At 47.8% G+C, this 21,714-nt stretch overlaps 10 protein-coding genes across 10 annotated transcripts; 6 read left to right on the top strand and 4 right to left on the bottom strand.

The window, feature by feature from the left end:
- Positions 1-1,075: 1,075 nt before the first annotated feature.
- On the top strand, positions 1,076-1,424 carry N7446_002170 (uncharacterized protein; the record flags this gene model as incomplete). Its single annotated transcript, XM_058510919.1, has 2 exons — positions 1,076-1,301; positions 1,363-1,424. The coding sequence occupies 2 exons, from the start codon at positions 1,076-1,078 to the stop codon at positions 1,422-1,424; spliced, it is 288 nt and encodes a 95-aa protein (XP_058376455.1).
- Positions 1,425-2,329: 905 nt separating this feature from the next.
- Positions 2,330-3,017, top strand: N7446_002169 (uncharacterized protein; the record flags this gene model as incomplete). Its single annotated transcript, XM_058510918.1, has 3 exons — positions 2,330-2,590; positions 2,618-2,845; positions 2,949-3,017. The coding sequence occupies 3 exons, from the start codon at positions 2,330-2,332 to the stop codon at positions 3,015-3,017; spliced, it is 558 nt and encodes a 185-aa protein (XP_058376454.1).
- A 1,132-nt stretch (positions 3,018-4,149) lies between these two features.
- Positions 4,150-5,129, top strand: N7446_002168 (uncharacterized protein; the record flags this gene model as incomplete). The annotated part of the gene is made up of 2 exons (XM_058510917.1): positions 4,150-4,202; positions 4,295-5,129. 2 exons carry the CDS (start codon positions 4,150-4,152, stop codon positions 5,127-5,129), a joined length of 888 nt encoding a protein of 295 aa, XP_058376453.1.
- Positions 5,130-5,373: 244 nt separating this feature from the next.
- N7446_002167 (flavin-containing monooxygenase) lies at positions 5,374-7,298 on the bottom strand (the record flags this gene model as incomplete). Its single annotated transcript, XM_058510916.1, has 2 exons — positions 5,374-6,611; positions 6,665-7,298. 2 exons carry the CDS (start codon positions 7,296-7,298, stop codon positions 5,374-5,376), a joined length of 1,872 nt encoding a protein of 623 aa, XP_058376452.1.
- A 2,311-nt stretch (positions 7,299-9,609) lies between these two features.
- N7446_002166 (glycoside hydrolase family 47 protein) lies at positions 9,610-11,442 on the top strand (the record flags this gene model as incomplete). Its single annotated transcript, XM_058510915.1, has 1 exon — positions 9,610-11,442. The coding sequence occupies one exon, from the start codon at positions 9,610-9,612 to the stop codon at positions 11,440-11,442; it is 1,833 nt and encodes a 610-aa protein (XP_058376451.1).
- A 621-nt stretch (positions 11,443-12,063) lies between these two features.
- Positions 12,064-12,918, bottom strand: N7446_002165 (protein tyrosine phosphatase-like domain-containing protein; the record flags this gene model as incomplete). The annotated part of the gene is made up of 4 exons (XM_058510914.1): positions 12,064-12,125; positions 12,179-12,312; positions 12,433-12,649; positions 12,711-12,918. 4 exons carry the CDS (start codon positions 12,916-12,918, stop codon positions 12,064-12,066), a joined length of 621 nt encoding a protein of 206 aa, XP_058376450.1.
- Positions 12,919-13,532: 614 nt separating this feature from the next.
- On the top strand, positions 13,533-14,028 carry N7446_002164 (uncharacterized protein; the record flags this gene model as incomplete). Its single annotated transcript, XM_058510913.1, has 2 exons — positions 13,533-13,586; positions 13,642-14,028. The coding sequence occupies 2 exons, from the start codon at positions 13,533-13,535 to the stop codon at positions 14,026-14,028; spliced, it is 441 nt and encodes a 146-aa protein (XP_058376449.1).
- Positions 14,029-14,890: 862 nt separating this feature from the next.
- Positions 14,891-17,224, bottom strand: N7446_002163 (fungal specific transcription factor domain-containing protein; the record flags this gene model as incomplete). The annotated part of the gene is made up of 3 exons (XM_058510912.1): positions 14,891-14,989; positions 15,051-16,751; positions 16,802-17,224. 3 exons carry the CDS (start codon positions 17,222-17,224, stop codon positions 14,891-14,893), a joined length of 2,223 nt encoding a protein of 740 aa, XP_058376448.1.
- Positions 17,225-17,798: 574 nt separating this feature from the next.
- On the top strand, positions 17,799-19,391 carry N7446_002162 (transferase family protein; the record flags this gene model as incomplete). The annotated part of the gene is made up of 1 exon (XM_058510911.1): positions 17,799-19,391. The coding sequence occupies one exon, from the start codon at positions 17,799-17,801 to the stop codon at positions 19,389-19,391; it is 1,593 nt and encodes a 530-aa protein (XP_058376447.1).
- A 221-nt stretch (positions 19,392-19,612) lies between these two features.
- Positions 19,613-21,664, bottom strand: N7446_002161 (phosphate transporter; the record flags this gene model as incomplete). Its single annotated transcript, XM_058510910.1, has 5 exons — positions 19,613-20,010; positions 20,066-20,976; positions 21,029-21,360; positions 21,440-21,547; positions 21,602-21,664. The coding sequence occupies 5 exons, from the start codon at positions 21,662-21,664 to the stop codon at positions 19,613-19,615; spliced, it is 1,812 nt and encodes a 603-aa protein (XP_058376446.1).
- Between the last annotated feature and the right edge of the window lie 50 nt (positions 21,665-21,714).

Below are 21,714 nucleotides of genomic sequence, written 5' to 3'. Positions count from 1 at the left end.
TTTCGTGGCATGACATGAGTTTTCCGACGGTCTGTTACCCTGGGATCTCTTGATAATTGAGCTTGTGACCAACATCGAGTTAGAGTCCCGATCGCAAGAGATAAAGGAGAGATGTTCTTCCGGGAAAGACCAAATGAAATGTTAGTGGTCATTTGGAGCTGATAAGAGTTGCTGTTGATCACCGGTAGATCTGCAAGCCCCGCTAGAAGAAGATCACTACGAAGTACCTAGTATCATGGCACTCACACAGGTAATGTTGAATTTCTGCTGTATTTTGGGTAATGCTAATTGATGTAGATCCCCGCCGTATTCGGATCACAGATTGAACCTGCCTCGGCAGAGTGTGACGGATGGTGTTGTGTCTGTATGCGGCATTTTGTGTTTGTTGCTGCCTAGCCTTGGTGTCTTGGTGGTGTGTTTGTATCTTGACCTTTTTCTGTTGCCATTTTGTCTGTTTGTGATATGTACTTTCTCTTTGTGTTCGATTCGTGTCTAATTTTATTCATCTGTGAATTTTATGCTATTTGTCCATGAATGTATACTCCCAATGAACCCTGTGCACTTGAATTGACCAATCACCGACCTCTTCAGGGTGAGACAAGCTTTAGCCGGTAAATGGATCCGAGTGATCAATCCACGTCAGCAAACATTTATCATCGCCTGTTTTTGGCTATTCAGGCCTTTTCTAACGGTGAATAAAATGTGAAGTTCGGTTCCAAGAGACCAAGAGCCCAAGAGCCCAAGACCAAAAATCAGGCCAATGGGAACCCAACTTTAGACAGATCAGATTGAAAATCGGAGGCACCGGGGTCGGGTTGGCGTAAGCGTCGCTTTGCGTGGCTTTTGTGTAGCTCGGTGTTTTTCTCTACTTTTCGCTTCTCGCTTTCCTCTTCCCACCTTTCTCTTTCTTGCCTCCCACCATCCTAGTCTGCGTTCCACGTGAATTGCACTGCACCTTCGCTTTGCAGTCCTAGTGGCTCCCACTCATCATGCACTGACCCGACGCTACTCTACCATCGCAAACGCCACGATCCACAATTTTCCGATCCGAGAACACCCATTTCGAGTCTACATCATGGGCCTCACTCACGCTGCCATCATTGTCATCGTCCTGGTCGGCTGTCTCGCTGTCACAGCCCTGGGCGCATCACTCTTCAAGCATTATAACCCAAACCCGGATGCCGAGGATGGCCGGTTCAGCGCGGGCTACGAGCAGAAGCTGTATATGGCGGAAGTGCGGGCACGCGGCTTCAACGGTCTGATTCAGGCCTGCTCAGATCCCCGAGATCTGGAGGCGCGCTGTACGTGAAAGTGCCGATTTCATCTCTTGATGCTCTTTTGCTAATCGATAACCGTGATTAGATACCCCAGCGGGGTCGGGCTACTATCGCCCCCACACCGAGGTCAAAGACAGCAGTTCATAATCCTCCTCTCTTCTTACTCTTATGAACTCCGTTACGAATACGCTTTGCATCTTTGAAAACAGTCTGGGTAATATGGAGTTACATGGAGTCACGGTCGGATTATTCCGAGGGTGCAATGGGCTTTTTCTATTTTTAGCGAATGACCGGTCTGGAGGGGCAATTTGTTCATGGTTACGGTATAGTGGCCCCGGATCTATATGGGCGCAACTTACCTTGTTCTTTTAGCCATATGGGGCCTTTGATGCAGATTCTGATATCTACAGCATTAGCAAGTGATTCAATCAAAATCTCGGTTTTCTAATATCTCTTTCCGTGCTTTCTGAGTTCCGGCGCATGTACTCAACCTAGCTCTATCACAATGCACGGTGAACTGACCTGAAGGCAATTACTTACAAGAGCATGAATTGTTTTGCTTCAATTTCACCTCTATACGTTTGGCTCAAGCTTAACCAATGACGTCAAAACTGAATCAACCTCCATGAACGTAAACCCCGACAATCGCCCAAATCTACCAAAGAAAGAGGCTCACGTCTAGCTAGGCAGTCGAATGCTGCTTTCTTCTACATAAACACGCAGCAATCACTGGATCTCCTCCGGTCGCCAATACACCCACTATCTCTCACCTCTGGGACTTCTCCTCACAATGGGAATAATATCCGTTCTCTTCCACCGACTGGATTACCAATTAACCGGACTAATGATCCTTGCCAAGATAGTTTGGACCTCTACATTAGTCCTACTCAGCATACTTCTAATCCTCTAAGTTATCTCTTACGCACAATCCTATACCCAAAACACGTCATCAACAACTGCAAAGCAGCCTAACCGAAACCTAATCTCTCGTGCATAACCATCGCCTTCACCTCAATCCTCCCACTAGCAGTCCTGAAATACGGCGACAAAGCATGTCTAGAAATTTACATCCTCCGGTGGATAAACACCGGCATTGCAACAATAGCCTGTCTAATCCTCCCACTCGTCCAGCTCCAACTCCAATCCCAGGAACACAAAATATACCAACAGCAATCTTCCTCCCCTTCATCGCAGCCTTGACATCCGCCACATGCGGCGGCATCATCTGTCACTTCAGCCATGCCCCTCTACAACTCCAAGTACCCGCCATCGTGGCATACCTCCAAGTCGGAGCCGGTGTCGCCCTCGCTACGGTCCTCGATGCAATTCTCATTTTCTAGTATTTCAATTGCTCGTCCCCCACCGCAGACACAGTGTGTCAAGATATGATCTTTTGCGGCCCATACGGCCAGGAATCATTCGCATTCCAAGTCCTAGACCAGGCCGTAAACTCCGGTAGCATTGCAGCGTATGACAGGGGAAATTCCTCACAGCGCATGCAGCTGGCCCGGTTGGGTTTATCCGTTTGTTCTTCGGGCTACTTTCTGGGGATATGCTGTGTTCTGGTGGTATTTTTGCTATCATACGTATCTTCATAGGCCGTGTTTGCAGCCTAGTGGCTGGAGGCAGATGCGTTTCAGTTTTTCGGCTTGGTCTTTGATCTTTCTCTAGGGTGCTTTCACTAATGCGGCTGTGGAGTTGGAGCGTGTCATGAATCGCTGGCTTTTGCCGTGTTCTTGACTGGCCTTTTGGTTTTGCTTGTTGTTATGTGGCTTGTTAAAAAATCTTTTTTTTTTTTTTTTTTTTTTTCTTTTTTTATGCTCAAAGGGTTTGTTACTGGGCGCATTTTGGGGGCTGGACCATCGGTAGAGGGTGAGGTCTTACTCTCACTGGGGAGCTGGGGAGATCAAAGAGGTTTGAGATAATTGCTGGTTGCGAGGTTTTGGTTTTGATGTACGGAATTCGCGAGTCACGCCGGATTCCGTAGCCATTTGTGTTGCTTTTGAGGTATCTTGTCGCACATGACGTATTCTACTTGTGCCGGTTGAACGGCTAACTCGGCCCTGCAAATTTTGATGTTGTCGATAGCGAAGTCATTGTCTCACAAGGGTCGTCACTGGACTAAGTGATCGGTATTCGGGGCAGGAGACTGCCCGAAATGCGTCTTTTTATAGTGCGAGACTAAGGGGTTCGGCCCACTAGGATGCTTGGCAGGTCGGCTTTGGGGGCTGTAAGCAGTTCAGGGTGTTAAAAGAACATTGACACGTTGTCTGGGCATTCATCATATTTCCATCATACAACGTGGCTATGGCTATCTCCCAGCGCAATCTTCAATAAGGCTATACATATGTTGAGGCTCCCATGTTGAGGCAGTGAATGTCGCCCTGTGCCCTTCACTGCCATTCACCCGGGCGTACTGACTCGGCCCCCGATAGCCTTGACCACAAACAATCGAGATATCTGCCGATCATGATCCACAGCTTCAAGTAAGAAGTTGCCCTGAAGCTCAAGGTCAGTCCTTGGGGCTTGGCATCGCAATCCTTTCTCAATGCGGTATGGAGCGTGTATGCCTAGCCTCGGGCAAACCGCGATCGGGACACCAGTGAATGAGAGGATGTCAATTTGTGTCAGATGTCTCGTCAAAATGTCAAGCTTTCAGGCAGCACAAATAACTTCGATCGTTTTAAGCAGAAAAACTGCCCGTATTCGGGTTTTTCGCCAGATGTCTATTTTCTCCACATGGCTCGTGCACCTTGGGATACGAGTACGGTAGGGTCAGGATTCTTTAGTTCAACGCACTTTTAAAGCTTGATCTTCTGTCGTTGTGTCTTTTTTCCTCTTCACATCAATTCAAACTCTCTATGATCCCATCATGAGTTCTCCCGAGACTCTCAGTTATGAAAGCGACACAGCCAGTGAGGAACGGTAAGTAAAAGCTTTTGAACAAAGAAAACTATACCAGCCCATATGTTTGAATTACCCCTTATATTTGCTTCGCATATCTAACACAATTTCAGAACCCCATCACATCCAAAAATCAAAATCCAAGCCAAATTCCAAATAGCACGCCCACCCCCAAAATCTCATCAACGACTCCGACTCAGTCCCAAATTACTCTTGCAAATCCAGCAACTGCCCCCAAATCATCGACCAGTGCCCGTACTAGAAATATGGCAACCACCACTTCGCAAATCAAAGTTAACAAGGGGATTTCCTCATCGCCCAAAACTCGGCACGAGGGATATCTATGCGACACTCAATGAACCTTATGTCACCACTACACGACAAAAACAGCCAAAAGAAATATCAGAAACTAGCGATCAATGTACCCAAGAAAAAGATATTATCGCAGCAATGTGTAACCCATCAAACGACGACTCAGCCTCGGCAATCCACTTCCGGGACGCACGCTGTATCTGGCAAGCCAGTCCAAACCCCAGCACAGCAGAATCCGAGCGAGGAACCCGACCATCAAACTACCGCTTCGTCATAAAAAACACAGAGAACACCACCGGATCCGAAGAATGTCGAATGCTAATGCAATGGGAGAAACGACCCCTCCCAAATTCTAACGGTGAACAAGATGGCGACGCTGATCAGTTTGTTTTGGTGGCGATTGATCGAAAGGCACGGCGGAAGAGCAGGATTGCGAGTATGACTCGGGATGGGGTGGAGATTACTGTTCGGAAGAGTTCTGTTTTGGAGCATTTGCGTTTGTGTTTGTTGTTGACGGATCCTGTTGCTGATTCTGGGGGTGAGGATTTTTATGGAAATTTGGAGAATTGGCTTTATACTCATGTTTTGACGCTTGGTGCTTGGGTTGCTTCTATGGAGGGATGGTTGAGTTTATGAATCAATAGCTTTTTTTATCGATTTAGGGATTGGGGGTTGTATATCTTGTATATCCGTGGTGTAAATGGTGTTAGTGTTAGGCTGCGACTTTTCAAATCGAGAGGTGGATCGGTTTATGGTACATATACTGGCAAGGGTTGGTTTTGTGCATGGATCTAAGACGAAAATGCCTATGGACTTTGCTTTCATTTCAATTCATTATCATTTGTTGTCACTGTTTGCTGTCCATGTCCACTCCCACATCTTAGTAAGTAGTGATTTCCTCCTCAATAGCCTTGATCTGCAAAGCCAAGATGCGAGAGTAATATCTGCAAAGAGCTAGATTGCCACCCATAAACCAGAATCCAGGATGACCACTTCGTCGCCAGATAGTCCGGAACTCACCCTCCTGGTCAAGTCCCCAGACATCACCAACCCGATCAGCCACCTCATCGCCGAAGATCAACCGAGTATTAGATCTCATGTTTTGGTATCCAGTCGCAAGAACAATCTCGTCGGCGTAAATCATCGAGCCATCCGCAAATCGTATTCCCTTTGGCAGAATCTCGCTGATTTCCTGGCCTTGCTTCACGTTGATTTTGCCATCGATGATTAGCTGGCTGCCACCCACGTCGATGTAGTATCCGCCTCCGCGCTGGAAGTATTTCGTGATGAGACCGGCGTCCATAGGTCCCATGTCAACCTTAAATCCCGCTTTTGCCAAGCCCTCGAGGATCTTGGCATCGTTCTGGTTCATCAACTTGGTGACTTTGACCTGCTGCGCCTTGAACAGAGGAAAGGGAATGCTGTTCAGGTACAAATCCGCGTCCTCGAGTGGGGGACCGCCTTCTTCGTACAAGCCTTTCAACCCGATCGACGTGATGGAGTTGGATGTGATCACACAGGTCGAACTGCGCTGGACCATGGTCACATCATATCCTTTCTCATAATAATCTTGGGCGATATCGTGTCCGGAGTTACACGAGCCGACAACAACCGCCTTCTTTCCCACAGAATTTGGGTTCGCACCGGGGAACTCCGAGCTGTGGCAAAGACGGTCGCCCTTGAAGTTGTCCATCCCCTTGAAAATGGGCACCTTTTTCTTTCCCGAGTGGCCAGTCGCCTGGATGATGTGGCGTGGGTGCAAGAGACGTCTCTCGGAGCTCCCATCCTGCTTGCTGCGCTCCAGCACGACCTCCCATCGCTTCTTGTCCTCGTCCCACGATGTAGACCTGACTTCGGTTCTGGTCCAGACATTCAATTCCAGCAGCTTGACATAGCTTTCGAAGAAATCGGCCAGCTTATCCTTGGGCGTGAAGATGGGCCAGCTGTCCGGGAAAGGAAGGTATGGCATGTGGTCGAACCAAACTGGGTCGTGAAGCACGAGCTGGTGATAGCGCTTGCGCCAGCTGTCTCCAATCCTCTCCTCATTGTCGATGAGCAAAGTGTCAACATTGAGCATCTTCAGACGTGCGGCGACAGTGAGACCACCTTGGCCAGCACCTAATTCCTTGGGTTAGCTGAGATCCTTGTGAGGACAGTTCATTGATACATACCGACAATCAAAACTGCAGGGTCTTTCTCCTCGAAGCTCTCATCGGCAATGCGACGATCTTGCCAATTCTTTCTACCTTCCTGCGCGCCATGCTGCACACCAGTGGGTCTGTTCTTCTTGGTGGCCTCATCGGATCCACTCAGAGCAGTCAGGGAAGTAAAGACAGTGAAGATCTTCCATCTCTCGCCAACCTGCGCAAGCCGTACGATACCGTTTCCAGTTCCATTTTTGGTCGTGATGTTGATAAAGAATTCAATCCCGTGCACCTCACCAAATGCGTCAATGGGACCAGCATGCGGAGCCTTAAGGGGCGAGCCCCGGTCAATTTCAATGATGCATTTTTCCTGGCCAGTGATGAATGCAATAATTTCCTCACGGCCCTTGATGGTGCGGAGATCCCACGTGAAGCACAGGTGGTCACGCCAATATCCATTTTCGGCAAGAAGCCCGGACACAGTCTCCTTATCATTGGCGACAAGGCTGAGGTTCAGTTGGTCAATGATCTGACTCGCAATCTTGTCTGGGTCTTCGGGGGTTGTTTCGTTGGTCTTGGGAAATTCACCAAGTGGGATATCACAGGATCCTGGCTCGACTCGCTGCCTCGAAGGCGGTAAATCAATGGCGGTTGAGGCCATGATGGTAACGTTTGGGGGAAGACGGGGATGTTTTGGGGGTATTGCAGAGGGAAGAAAAGGTAAAAATGAGATGGTTCATGCCGGTTGAACGGTATTTAAGCCATCTCCCGGGGGCTGCCCCGCACTAAAAGGTACCCGAGACATCTTCCCCGCTGTGGAGATCTCCCGAGATCGCTTCCAATGTTACGCACTTTATTTTTGGTACCATTTCAATTTTGTCTTTTACACCTGGACATGATATCTTTAATCATGTATGCTACATTGCCTAGATTGGGGCTTACCGTATTTTACGCCGCGTTCCTGTTCACTGTCAGTACTCCATGGTTTCACGTGTCTAACTCTTAGGGCTCGGCCCTTGTTGCTTTATCTTCGGACCTGTTGGATTGCCATTCAACCCTGCCTTCAACAGTTCCTTCAACTCCGTCTTAACGGAGTAATGAACGGGGTTTGGGCTCATCTCTCTTGGTCTCTTCTTTGCCCCACTGGCATTAAGTCCCAACTTGTTCTGATTCTAGTTAGCAAAGGGTGCGGCCATCCCTTTTAGCAGCTCTCTTCTGTTCTATCTATATCTGGTCAATTATACGATACGTGTAGAGTTAATTCTCTATTGTTTTATTTGCTCCCTTATCTCTTACTGCTGTTGGGACTCCAAATTTTAATGCAACATGAAGGGATGTAAGTTACGGGCTTCCCTACTTCTAGGTCTTTCATCAACCACTTTCCCTCTCTCTGCCTTCCATTAACCCTGTATGTGTTGGTCTAGAAATCCGGAGCAATTTGTGCCTTTCCCCTTTCCCCTTTCCCCTTTCCCACTTCCCCATTCCCCTCACAGCGTCATGATATTCTGGGGCTATCTGGTATGGTCTAGAGAGAAGTTGATATTATGTGGGGCACCATTTTTACTGGTTATGGTTGGCTATTCAGGGACACACCTCGTGAAATGTAATGTAATCCTGCAAGCGAGGTGGCCCAGTTGGAACACCACCTTAAATGCGATTTGATGACTTGTATATCGACAACCACACCTTTTCATAGTCAACTATTAAAACTGGTGTCTAGAAATAATCGATAGTTATAAGAGTTTCAATAATAAAAACAATATTACATTTGAATAATATGTATTTTTGCATTTTAACCTAGATATAAATTACATATAACTCGGCCATGTTGTCTCTAAATGATTGGAGACTTCTAAAATATAATTATTTACCTACCTACTATATATTCTTTGTGTTAGGGCGCTTATTAGACTATGGCATGAAGTTTGTAATTTGTATTTTATCACCTCTTAAGGTAGTTCCAGCTGGGCCACTCGCTTGCAGAATACATTACATGTAAATATGTCAACTTTCCAACGAATTACACCAAATTCCTATCACGATGAAAATAAGATTGAGAATTCGAATAAGCATCATGAGAGCGGGTGCAAAGGTATTACAACGCGATTAATTATTATTAACAAGAGAAAGTTTTACCCCTCAGCCCTGAGGGTATGGGACACAATATTGTTTATGCCGCGCGCTCTGATCTATGTATCACTATAGTGGGGATACTTACAACAGCTAGCATCATTGGTCTAGTGGTAGAATTCGTCGTTGCCATCGACGAGGCCCGTGTTCGATTCACGGATGATGCACATTAGTTTTTTGCACTTTTGTTTTGTTCCCGAATATGACAATTACATTTGCACTCTATTCTTTTTTATTTTTTATTTTATTTTATTTTCAATGTGTCTCTTTTTCTTTATATATACACGTTTTATTAATTGGCTATTTCTAGGAGTTTTCCAAATTAAACAAACAGTCGCACTAGGCCATTGAAACGTGTCGGCCCCACATAGTCGTTTCTGCTGTTCCGAGTTGATTCGAGCACTGTTGCTTCATTACGTTCCATGATCCTCCTACCGTGATTTAAACTGGAAAAACTGGCCGTAAATAGAACCTGTTTATACCCAAACTGAACACTATAATACCGATACTAACCCAAATTCCAGAGTGGTGAATCATGCAACTAATGCAACTAACGCCCACCGGAGGAAGCGTCGTCAGCTGTATACGATATCGGAACGAAGTTCAGAACAAGTCTAGAACCGCGTCAAGCTTCCTCACTATTGAATTCCTATTCCACTCTTGGCAAAGCCGAGAATGCGCACAATTCTCCGTTACATGCCCAGAGCTCCGCTTGCTTTAACGCGGAGAGTTTCATCTCTTTTCTTGTCAGACTTTCCATCCTTCGTAATCTTGCATTGCTAGTCTTCCATGCTTGCTATACCTCACATGGAAAATGCTAGTGAGATCTACAGTGTGAAATCATGAGTCGGGCTACTCGTCAACTGTTGGGGATTCTCCTTGCAGCTTCCGTCTTACTCTTGCTATACCGGTACCACCGCACAAACATCGAGGATGTTCAGCCCCCAAATTCTGCATCTACTGTCCAGGATACATCCGAACACCAGTCAAACGACGAAGAGAACCCACATTCCTTCTGGAGCACTCTGCCTGTGCGATTCCCAGTTGCCGAGACCCAGCCTCTCCCAGTGGGACTGCCCACGCTACCCAAGATCCAATCAGTAGACTCGAAATTATCTCACTTCACATTATGGCATCAGAGCAGCAGACAACTAGCCGTGAAGAACGCCTTCGAACGATGCTGGAAATCATATGAGGCTCTTGCCTGGTCGACAGATGAGCTTGCGCCGCTCAGTGGTGCTCACATAAACGGTCTTGGTGGATGGGGTGCGACATTGGTGGACAATCTCGATACATTGTGGATCATGGGAATGCGTGACGACTTTGAGAAGGTCGTGGCCACAGTCACAAAGATTGACTTTCAAGATACCGCATCGCCCGAAATCAACACCCATGAGGTTAACACACGTCTTCTCGGAGGCTTGTTGGCAGCGTACGATCTCAGCGGTGATCTCAGGTTACGTAAAAAAGCTACTGAACTAGGCGACATGCTCTATGCTGCTTTCGATACCCCAAATAGGATGCCAATCATCCATTGGGACTCTCACAGGGCTGCTCGACAGGAAGAGCAGATTGCCGAGGAAGGGATTCTCGCAGCGGAGCTAGGTTCTTTTACCTTGGAGTTTATCAGGCTGTCCCAGGTCACGGGCGATCCAAAATATTTTGACGCCGCCCAGCGAGTCATGGAAATATTTGATAGACAGCAGGATTCTACTAAGCTTGCAGGCCTGTGGCCCGTCTCTGTGAATCCCAAAGCGGAGCTCTTCGATGGCGATATGTTCACACTGGGCAAAGAAGCAAATTCGCTGTATAAGTCGCTTCCTGGGGCATATGCCCTTCTTGGAGGCAACGTGCCGATGTATCGCAAGATGTACGAAAAAGCGACATTCACAGCCGCGAGCCACAATCTTTTCCGACCAATGAATCCAGAGGAAAAGGACATACTCACAGCAGGCATTGTTCGAGTATTCACATCGCAAAATGGAAAGCCACGCACACACTTGGAATCACAAGTACAATACCGGTCCTGTTTTGCAGGTGGTATGTTTGCACTAGGAGGTGCACTGTTCAAAATTCCCACGCACAAGAAAATCGCACACAAACTGGTCGACGGTTGCATCTGGGCGCATGAAACCATGCCCTTGGGCATCATGCCAGAAGTCTACGATACAGTCCCTTGCGCATCACAGACAAACTGCCCATGGAACGAGTGGCACTGGAAACAGGAAGTGTGGAAACGAGCGCAAAACCTACAGCTCGAGCCAGATACATATCTCAATGTGGATGCTTTCATCAAAGATCATCATCTGCCTAGGGGGTTCATCAGTATCCCAGATACCGCTTACAATCTGCGACCGGAGGCAATTGAGAGTATTTTTACCCTTTATCGGATCACTGGCCGTGAGGACTTGCTTGATATGGCTTGGAATATGTTCCAGGCAATTCAGAATGCCACTCAGGTGGAAAATGGCAACACTGCTATCATTGATGTTACCGTCGACAGAGAGCCGATCCGCGTGGACTTTATGCCAAGCTTCTGGATGTCGCAGACTCTAAAATATTTCTATCTTATGTTCAGCTCGCCTGATCTGATTAGTCTGGATGACTTTGTGTTCAGTGCCGGAGGGCACCCGCTGAAACTCCCCACAGTATCATGGTCAGAGTCTAAGCTGTGATATACCTTCTACTTTTCTGCCCTCTGGGGTAATCTCTTTATGCTCGGATGTCTCATCCTTCCAGTGGAAAAAGATGAGTACAAACTACTGTATACTATGCCAATTTATCAACAAGCACATCAATAGACTAGCTTAGTTATCCTCTGCATTGAGAGATGACACCCGAATTTGCATATTAAATTCCATTCAAGCCAGCTGAAGTTGAGCCTGAAGCTGCCCCTCGGCGTTCATTATACCTTTAATGCGATCGGCTATATCGTCGTCGACATTGGAGCAGCGGTGTTTGTCTGTGTAGTAATCCTCAGTACTCAGGCCATGGAGCAGTATGTCATGGAGTCCTACAGGGGTACGTGGCATCGGCAAATGCGTCCAGTCAACTCTTACGAAGTATCTTTGGTTTTTGCTTCCCTATATTCGCGCCGGCTCCGTACGATCGTCTTGGATACGGATGGGGAACAGCACTTTGGCGTGCCAGCGCCTCTTAACAGATGGATCTACGTTGCCGGCTCATAAACAATGGAATGAAAATAGCACAGGATAAAGTATTCTTAGCTAAGGTTGAAGATCATGCAGGAGGCTCTCCACATCTAGGTCGCTGGCAACTCGAAGAAGGCCAAGAGCTTACTCACGAGCCAAAACCTTACGTCTCTGCTTGAGCATATACGAGTACATCATCACAGAGCCTGCCATCTATCAGTTTCAAAGCCGGAGTGAAGAGGAAGGACTTGTCACTTACCAGGCACATATAGACCCAGGAAGAAGGCAAAAAGGGCCGCCACAGGCTGGCTATCCGTGAATTTGGTCGCCTGAAACATCAACCACCACTCACTGCTGATGCCAACGGGGTACAAGATTGTGAAAAGAGAGTATCTAATAGTATCAATTTAGAATTCTTGGTCTCCAAGAGCAAATTTGGCTACACCATAGACGAATAACAAAAGAGAAAATGAAAGAAACCGAACGTTAAATAAATAAAGGAAAGTGACTTACCTCAACCATTTCAAAGCTCGCGGAACGGGATATCCCGCCAACGCAATAGCAAAATACGAATACCGGATCGCATCAGCTGTCGCCCAGGCTAGGAGCATCGCCGAATAGGCCAGCGAGGGCCCAGTGACATCAGGGTATGCATAGTTAATACCCCAGACCTGGACGGAGCGGGCAAAAACCTGCGTAAATGTGGTAAAAACAGGAGAGCGAATGAGTCCTGCAGTTCATAGCCCAAAATTAGGTATCAATTCTTAGATGTTCTCAGGGGGTGTATATACCTGTTGCGGCGTGCAGTATCTCAGCCACAGCTAAGGTTTGAGCACATCGTGTCCAGGCTTCCAGCGACGTGTACACGGCTAAGATATCCCGGGAAGAGATCAACGTGGAAGCCGTGGCAAGTAGGATATAAAGCCAAAGGGCCGCACAGACAGTATTATATGTCAGCAGGTAGACCTGACTGGCTGAATGAGGCTTGTTTGTTGGCATTGTCTTTTTTCGTACTGGGTTTGACACGTTTAAGTGGGGTTTCCATGTTCTGATCATTTTAATCTAATCGTACTAACCACTTTAGGAACTAAAGTGGTTTTACCAGCACCTCGAATCCTGCCAAATCTCTTATTTCTGTGTAGCTAATTGGGCAAAAAGCCCAATTCCACTACAGTTTAACTAAGAGGAATATACCTCCTTCTTAGCTAAATAGGCATATCACCCATCAAAAATTTAGAAGCCCCGTGTTGCTCCAACTTCCAGTCGGGACCTGATAGCGCAAATTCATACCGACGCACCAGTGAGGCAACCAGAACAAAAGACTTTCCTGGAGTCGGGCCTGTTTATGGCTGCTTGGGGCTGGTTTTGAATGACTACTGCAGAGACCAACACCGATATAAATGAATATGGACTGTGATTGGATAAGATAAATATGCACGGTCCAACTTCTCGGAGATGTGCTATGAATCGGAGCTCTAGTCAATTTTGAATTTATAAGCAATATTTATCAGCTAGGTAGTTAAATGGCTAGGTCTTCAGTGGGCTTTGAAAACCTATTTTGCTTTGTATTTCAATAGGTCTCGTGCCCTAGTCCTCCTTATTTCATTTTTATAATGTCAGCCGGTCCTGAGCTTGATAATGGCGCCGTATTGAAGTGGCTAGAAGCGGTAAGGCTATATCTTCCAGAAAATGGCAGGAGAACTAACTTATAGCGATATTCAGTTCCATCGGGCGAGTGCCACCCTTAACACCGATCGATGGCTTGACGAATTCATGACCGACGATGTGGAGATGCAATATGCAAATAGCCCTGTGATTAAGGGCAACGAGGTGCGGCAGATGTTTAAAACTGTCCTCGGCCAACTAGGCATGATGACCCACGAGATCCGCTATTTTGACTATGTCGCCCCTCGTATCTACCAAGCCGCGACTATCCGATATCTTGTCAAAGGTGACAGCCTAGACACCGACGAAATCACTATTCCCGGTTTTGCTGTGTTCTTTGTCCGGAAGGATGATGCCGGGCGTGTGAAGTGCTATCGGGCAGAGACCTTTCTGGACCCATCGGCAGTGTTTCAACGAATTGCTGAAAAGTCAAGCCAACTATAAATATTCGTGGTAGGCATATTGGTGATGGATGTGATAGCCCAATTGGCTGGCACTGACGAACCATCTAGTATGAGTTAGGCCTTGCCCCTTACCCAGCTATACATACGGTGCTATAGGGTCAAACCCTGTATCCATTACAGTTTTTTGGGTCAATGGCTTCAGGTCTCTCTCGGTCAGATGGCCACCTTTGTGTATAAAGTGGCAGTTTGCTCCACTCTAGATTCTCTTCTCTTCAACACTCGCTTTTCCCCAGATTTGCGTCTTCTGTTCTCTCCCTAGTAGGCTAGTTCAGTGTTCGTGCCCACCTAGACGATCTCCTTTATTAGTAATGGCAACGTTCGGCTATGATGGCTGAAGGGAAGACCCCGGGGTGGCGGTCCGGTGCGCGGTTTGGTAATTTCTCAGGAGTATCCAGCTTTTAATAGACGCCGGTAACAAACGAAATGGTCGTATGGTAGTAGATAACAAAAGCTAACGTTATAGGAATAGAGAAGCATTTCTGTCTATAGGGGTTTAATTCGCTACGACACAGAGCCCTCTATTAGATATCAGACGAGTGTAGGTGGAAGCTACGAGTGACGAGGAGACCAAACCAAACCAGAAAGAAGTGGAAGAAAGGTCTTGCCAGATATTATCCCCTTTTTTTGATCTGTTTGCGTGAAAGATTCCATTGGTTTCTATGAGGAATTATGGTACTATAACAAGGACTTATTTGTAGTTACGAGTGAATACGATACTGATGTGCACGATTATTGGAGGAAGGGCTAAAATGAGATTAGCGTGTCTCGAGTTAGAGTTCGAAATTAAGTTGTAAGAGCGTGGAGTTAAAACTGAGTTTGAATATGACTGTATCTTGAATATATCATGCATAGTCCCTCAACAACGTCGACGCATCGAATCCCGTGGTGTCAAGGGGCGCTATATCCCAAAAGCTCAATGTATCAAATCCAAGATCTGGCATCTGGAATGAGTTAGCAACTGATTCGTGTGATGAAAAAAATACAAGGAGCAATATCGCTTACCATAAAGTCAGAAATTAAATCCGACGCCAGAGCACTATCAGGTGTCCACCCATCCATACCACCCGTCGGCAGAAGGGCCTCATCAGTATCGGAAGGATTTATCTCCCTTGAGATATACTCTTGAAGAAAGCCCCGACAAGTCTCCATACTGTCAAGAAATGCCTGACGAATTGCCGCATGGATGCTTTGCTCATCATGATGAGCAGCTTTGACCTGAGCGATTATACCCCTCAGAAGACAATATCGTTTCATGCTTGGGATACCCGCCGCTATGCTTTGATACAGGTGATCTGATATGCGCTCGAGAGCCTCCAGGAGCGGAGCTCGAGCGGCTTGCGCCATTTTATTGACAGCGTCTAGTGTCACTGCTGAAGGCACCGTGGGCTGGCGGGAAGTCTCTTCCTCGATCTGGGTTATGAGCTCTAATCCAATGACTACTATGACATCTGGTGAAAGATATCCCTTGAAGAGGCCAGCACCTGAAAGACAAAGCCGGAAGAAGTCTTGATTTGACTGTTGCGACTTGTTGTCGGGATTGGTGCTTCTCTCTCCATGCGAAGTCATTGCCAGAGCGGAGTTCAGACTGAGCTTTCGAGAGAGGTAGAATCGTGGGTCGTGGAGAGCCTTGATTGTGAATGAGCGATAGAGATTGAGGAGGAAGCGGTGAATTATTGTATCGAGGAGGCGATGGTGGAATAGGGTTGGTCCATTGTCACGCCCAGCAGCCTGAGCCAGATAGCCACGAAAGAGAATTACAATATCTTTCGAGGTTTCTGTCAACTCTGCGCCTAGGGCCAAAGTTGTTTCATATGACTGCTCACGGTTGCACTCATTGATACTTCTGGCGATGCATAGACGCGTTGAGAAGGACTGCATAAGAGCAATCTGAATTGAGGAATCGGTATATTGGCTTTTGGGCTTCGGAGAAGGCAGTGTCTCGCTTGTAGCATCAAAGTCTTCATCGTCCAGATTCGATGGAGGTTTTGTATCATAATCTTCGACCGAGATCAAAGGTGGCATAGCAGCATCAATGGAAAGTTGCACATTCAGTTCCAAGATTGTCGCCCATATGCGACGTCGCATCTCAGCATCAAAAGCAGAAAGCCTTGTAAAGCTCTTTGGGTCTCGATGGAAACCTTGACTGATAGCTAATCGCAACAGTGAACCAGCAGAGTTCCAGTTCCCCCATTTATCTATCGCATATGCCTGGCGACACAGGAGCAACAAACAATGTACCTGTAAGCCCCGAATAGTTGCGCTTTCTCTTGATGTAGGACCAGTGAGCCACCATTGCGCGGCATGGAGCCAACGCCGAATCGGCAGACGGAGCTCATTGGCTGGTCCCGGCTTGAAATAGAATATAGCCCCAATAGACATAATCAAAAGAAGCTTGATAAGAAATCCCATAGAGGTAGACTGTGGGTCTAACCAAAAGCCCTCATATTCTTGTTTGAAAGATGGGAGATGCAACACTTTGTAGATCAACTCCATCGTTCGAAGGTAGGATTGCACGAGCTCGTCGCACACTTCTCTTGCTGGTAGGTCACCCAAGAGGTTTGGAGTTGGATCTAACAATTGTGGCTTCTGCCAATTTTTGATTTTCCATCTCAGCGTCCGGGCCTTCTTGAGTGATTTGCTTATTTCGTTTCTGGGGACACCTTCATGGATGGCCGTGCCGCGGATGCTTCGCAGATGGTGGAACTAAATCGAGTCAGTGGGTCAAGAGTCATAATCAAAAGTAAAATGCTCACCTCTTGAAATACATGGGCCCAATGTGTAGGTCCAAACAGTTTAGTTTCTTGCTTCGAAGAATTCAAATGCGGAGCCAAGGGAGGAATCAATGTCTGTGGTCGATCTGTGCTACCCTGGGTTACTTCACTTCCCACTGAACGATCTTTTTCTAGCTCCTTGACACGATTCTGAAGCATAGAAACGCTGCGCTCGAGTTCTGCCAGCCGAGCCGCATTAGCTGTGCTGTTCTCGGCATGAGCTGGCGCATCATGAGAGCTGGAAGGCCGTATCACAGGCTCATGTTGTTCAAGAGCTGCTACTTCAGATCTGGCATCGAGTACTGCTTTTCCCTCATGGACAAACTGGCATGCCAAAGGGGGTGGGACTTTGTACATGGCCCACAGGGCATTTCCCGATCGCACCGCACCTTTCGCCGACGACATTGCTCGCACGATAAGGCCGGGCGCCGGCGTTTGCGCGGGTTTAACTGTATGTTTTCGCTGTTCATTTTGATAAAGCGAAAATGCCGTGGATTGTGCAGGCAACTTGGTTTTTTCTAGGCTCGGTGTTTTCAAGTTGTCCGTCGCTGAATTCCGGCAAATTCCGGAAATAGGGAATTCCCCGAGTGCGAGGTTGGACTTCATCACTAATCAGGCTATCTGCCCAAGACTCACTCTGGACTGAGGACATATATGTATCTCACTAGTCTCCACGAAGCAATGGAGATCCTTCCCAGAGTCATTGAACCCATGTTGATTCTTGGCCCGGAGTCCCAACAATCACGACCTCGACCCTTCGAAAATGGCGCGATACGCATCTCGACAGCCTTGTCTGTCCGAATGTTTGTCTTTTCTGAGACAAAGAATCAACTTCGCCCTCGGGCTCTGCTTTGGTCCTAGTTAGCGTCTTGGCGTAGAGTTGACGCATCTTGACTCATGAACCACCAAATGATAAAAGGGAAATGGATAGCTGTCAATGTGACAAGCATTAGCAATTGACTTCACTCAGACAGACAACATGACGACCATCGAGTCTACAAGGCTACATCCAAGGCTTCAACAGTCTGCACCAACCTCAACACCCCTGTCAATTCTGGACGCAACAGTCGCGCGCTTTGCCCCAACAGGTGCGATTTGGGTCTTTGATGAAAAGCCCACAAATCTGAACCAGGAGACTTTTATCAGCCACCTCCGGGATGCTTTTATTGAAACCCTGTCGGAATTCCCTCAATGGGCAGGCCAACTCCAGTGGGCACCAATCCAACCCAACGGAAGCCACACAGAACGCTTCAATCGACCGTTACTTGTATATGGCACTGAAGCTGATCCAGGCGTCGAATGGAGGGTAATTAAACACTCATTTAGAGCGGACGAGATAGTCCCCACAGCCAAAGAGCGAGCTTCGACAATCAGTGGCAATCGACCAGGAGGATGGAACGGCGGTGACTTCAACGAAGGACTATTCATCTCATCCACGCCATTGGCACTGCATAACCTGAAAGACTATGCCTGTCTTCCAGGGATGCAAGTCCAGATAAGCCTACTCCAGGGTGGGGGATACGCGATCGGAATCAAGATGGCACACTGTCTAGCCGATGCGCAGACGTTGATGGTATTCGTGCATCTATGGGCATTCAACAGTCAAAAGCAATTTGGCCCGAAGCCCGAACCATCAATAATGGGAGATCCCATTTTCGATCCTGCATTACTAGACAGCTGTGCTGCGGGCGACATCGATGCCCCAAAGCCAGATTTGGCTCTCACGACAGCCGCACGCGAATTACCCTTGCACCGCTACAGTTGGTGGGATACAGCCGACGAGGGCTATCCAAAAGTGTGCATACCAACGACAGAAAACTCCAAGCCACCACCGGCAGACCTCCGTCTCGCAATCCAGCAGAATAAAATCTCCCCTTCAACACCAGCGCCCTGGTCATCATGGGACTTCACCCGACCCATCGGCTACACCCTACTTCACTTTTCAGGCTTACAACTTCGCAATTTCCAAGCCCAAGCCCAAGCTGATGCAAATTCCAGAACAGATATCTCCCGCCTAGACGCTCTTCTCGCACATCTATGGAAATCCATCACCAAAGCACGAGGATACACAGCCTCCCAAACCCCCGTCTACCTAAATCTAAGCCTAGGTGCACGACCACGCGTGCAACCCGCCCTACCGGAGACATTCATCGGATCTCCATTATTCCTGACTCACGTTGGCATGCCCGGTTCACAAACCTGCCGGGCAACGCTCGGTGAGACAGCCGCCAAGATACGAGATACGATGAAGCGGTTCACGCCCGAGGCTATGGGAGCTATGTTGCATGATGCAGCGCATGAGATCTCGCCGCAGCGGCTTTGGCAGGGGTTTTTGGGGCGGGAGCATACGCTTGTTACGTCTTGGACCAGGCTGGGGTTGTATGATATTGATTTTGTGGGTGGAGGTGCGGTTGGTGGTGCTCCAAGGTATGTGCATGCTGTTATGCCTAGAATGGAGGGGTGTTTGCAGATTATGGATGCTGCTGTTGGGGATGGAGGGATGGATGTTGCTGTTTATCTTGATGCGGGGGATATGGGGAGGTTGCTTGGTGGTTATTGCTGTGAGGTCTGAAGTAATAGATTATGTATACGAAATTCCTTTTTTCCCATTTCAATATCCAATCGAATGGACTGGAGGGTATCTATTGGTTATATTCACGTATCCCATAATGTATAGTAAGTCTCTGAAAGCCCGGAAGCCTGTCCCATAATGCCCAGTCCACCCAAATATAAGCCTAATATATAACAAGAAGGTAATAAATACAGAAAGAAAAATAATATACTAAAGAATGTTTAGCCACTCATGGAAAGCGCACGTTGCCGAGAAGCACGTTTCCTGAAATCGGCATCCCGACTTTTCCGACCCATACGCCCAAGAGCCAAACTTTCCAGCGTCTCAGGCTTTCCACCCCAGAGCTTGCTGCGACCATTGCGTTTTTGCTGGATAGGTGGGATCCAGAAGTGGGTTACTACTGCGCCGATGATCATGCAGGCGCTAAAAACAAGGAGAACGATGCCGTGCTTGCGGGTTGATTCGTCGCCTGGCCCTGCGCCGAAGTGATAGTATGTTGAGAATATTTGAACGAGAATTGAGCCTAGTTTTCCGGCGCCGGCGCTGAGGCCGTGGCAGGTTGCTCGGTATCGGGTCGGGAAGATCTCGGCTGGGATCATGTATGTCGTTGCATTGGGGCCTGATGATTGTTAGTGCGACTTCGTTTAAATATCAAGAGGACTAGCTAGACTCACCGAAGTTGAACAGAATTTGCCCCAGGATGTATAATGCCACAATAGCAGGGGGTTTGGAATAGAGACAGACGAACATCGTTCCCAGGGCGATGAAGAGAGCGGCGAGTGCAAGGAACATGTACTTCTGAAGGGCGACGCGATCAATGCGATGCGCAAAGATAATAAGGAGGATACATCCGACGAAGCTGCCCACGTTTAGAACCACCAATCCGCGTACGGAGGTGTCCAAGAACATCTGGAAGACGTTGGCATGGGGCCTATCGTCGGTCATCCAGTTCGGAGCCGCTGAGGAGATGTGAAGTGCACCCCAAGTCTTAGCCAAATTTTGAGGGCTCGATAGTCCAATACCATAGAAACCAAAATCAAGCAGGAGCCATGCAAGAGAACAACCAGCCAAACTGCGCCAGTTACCCTCTGTCCAGAAATACCGGATGATATCGGTACGTGCGAGTCGCCAGTGCGAATTAAGAGTAGCTGGCGGTAGCCGGGTAAGCTCTTCTTCGTCATCGTCGATGATAGAGCTGGTACTAGCAATTGATGCGATCGGCGGTAATTGCATCGAACTCCCTAGGCCCCAGCTCGAAGATTCAACCATCCCAGGGCTTTCACTAAAGAGCGTCGTTGCGTCAAATTCAGCGGTAACTGGGTCGTCTTGGATATCAACGAGGTAGCGGGGACTCTCTGGAATGGCAAACCGGAAAAGAGTCGCGATTGCACCGGGGATGACTCCAATGCCCAGAACCCAGCGCCACAACATGTCGACCGTGCGGGTTAGGTCTTCATCACCTGTACTGTTGTTGCGAGCAATGATAATCACAATGACTGAGACAATATTACCGGCAATTTGACCAAGCGGCTGCATGAAGAAGACGGTGGCCATCATGCGGGCGCGATGCTTCGTCGGGGCAAATCTGATACAGTTAGTTTTATGCTTTCCCACATTCCCAGGGACGATAGACGTACTCGGATGTAATCACTGCACTAAGTGGATAATCCGCACCCACTCCAATGCCAACGCAGATTCTCCACCAGATCAACCACCCATAGACGTTCATACTTCCGTCCTCGCCACGAGAGGACATCACCACACCAAGCGTGGCTGTAATCAGCAACACCAATTCGACACCGTACATCTTCTTTCGTCCATTTTTATCGGCCAGGAATCCAAAAGCCACTTGTCCGAGTAAAGTCCCCGCTAACGTTGAGATGTTGATGCATGTGAGTCGTAATGAGGAGGTATCGTTTCTCCAGTAGACGTAGGAGATCATCGGGAGGGCGATGTTACTGGCAAATAGCTGGATTGTATATCAGGATTTGTTCAAGACAGGTCCGAGGATTCCATCGAGAATTCCCCCCTCATTCTTTGTTACTCACAGTATAACCATCAAGGAAGAACCCGAGACCGGCAACCAGAACCACAATCCATTGGAAACCCTGTCGGTCGATCGTCTCGTAAATCTGTCGCATACGAACATATCGATCCTACATCACAACCATTGTTAGCACATTCCTAAACACACAAGGTGGGGTTCATACCTGTTCGTGGTCGAAGTCCCGGGCACGGTCGGTCTTGTACAACCGGGCGTGGAACTTGCCCATGATGAATAAGTTGAAGAAGCAAGCTTCAACTATTCAAAATCTGCTTCACA

This window comes from Penicillium canescens, assembly GCF_028828765.1.
Source record: "Penicillium canescens strain IBT 15451 chromosome Unknown utg000002l_segment0_segment0, whole genome shotgun sequence".
Classification (NCBI taxonomy): Eukaryota; Fungi; Ascomycota; class Eurotiomycetes; order Eurotiales; family Aspergillaceae; genus Penicillium; species Penicillium canescens.
Note: the sequence above shows the minus strand (reverse complement) of the source record. Positions and strands in the feature narration are given on the sequence as shown.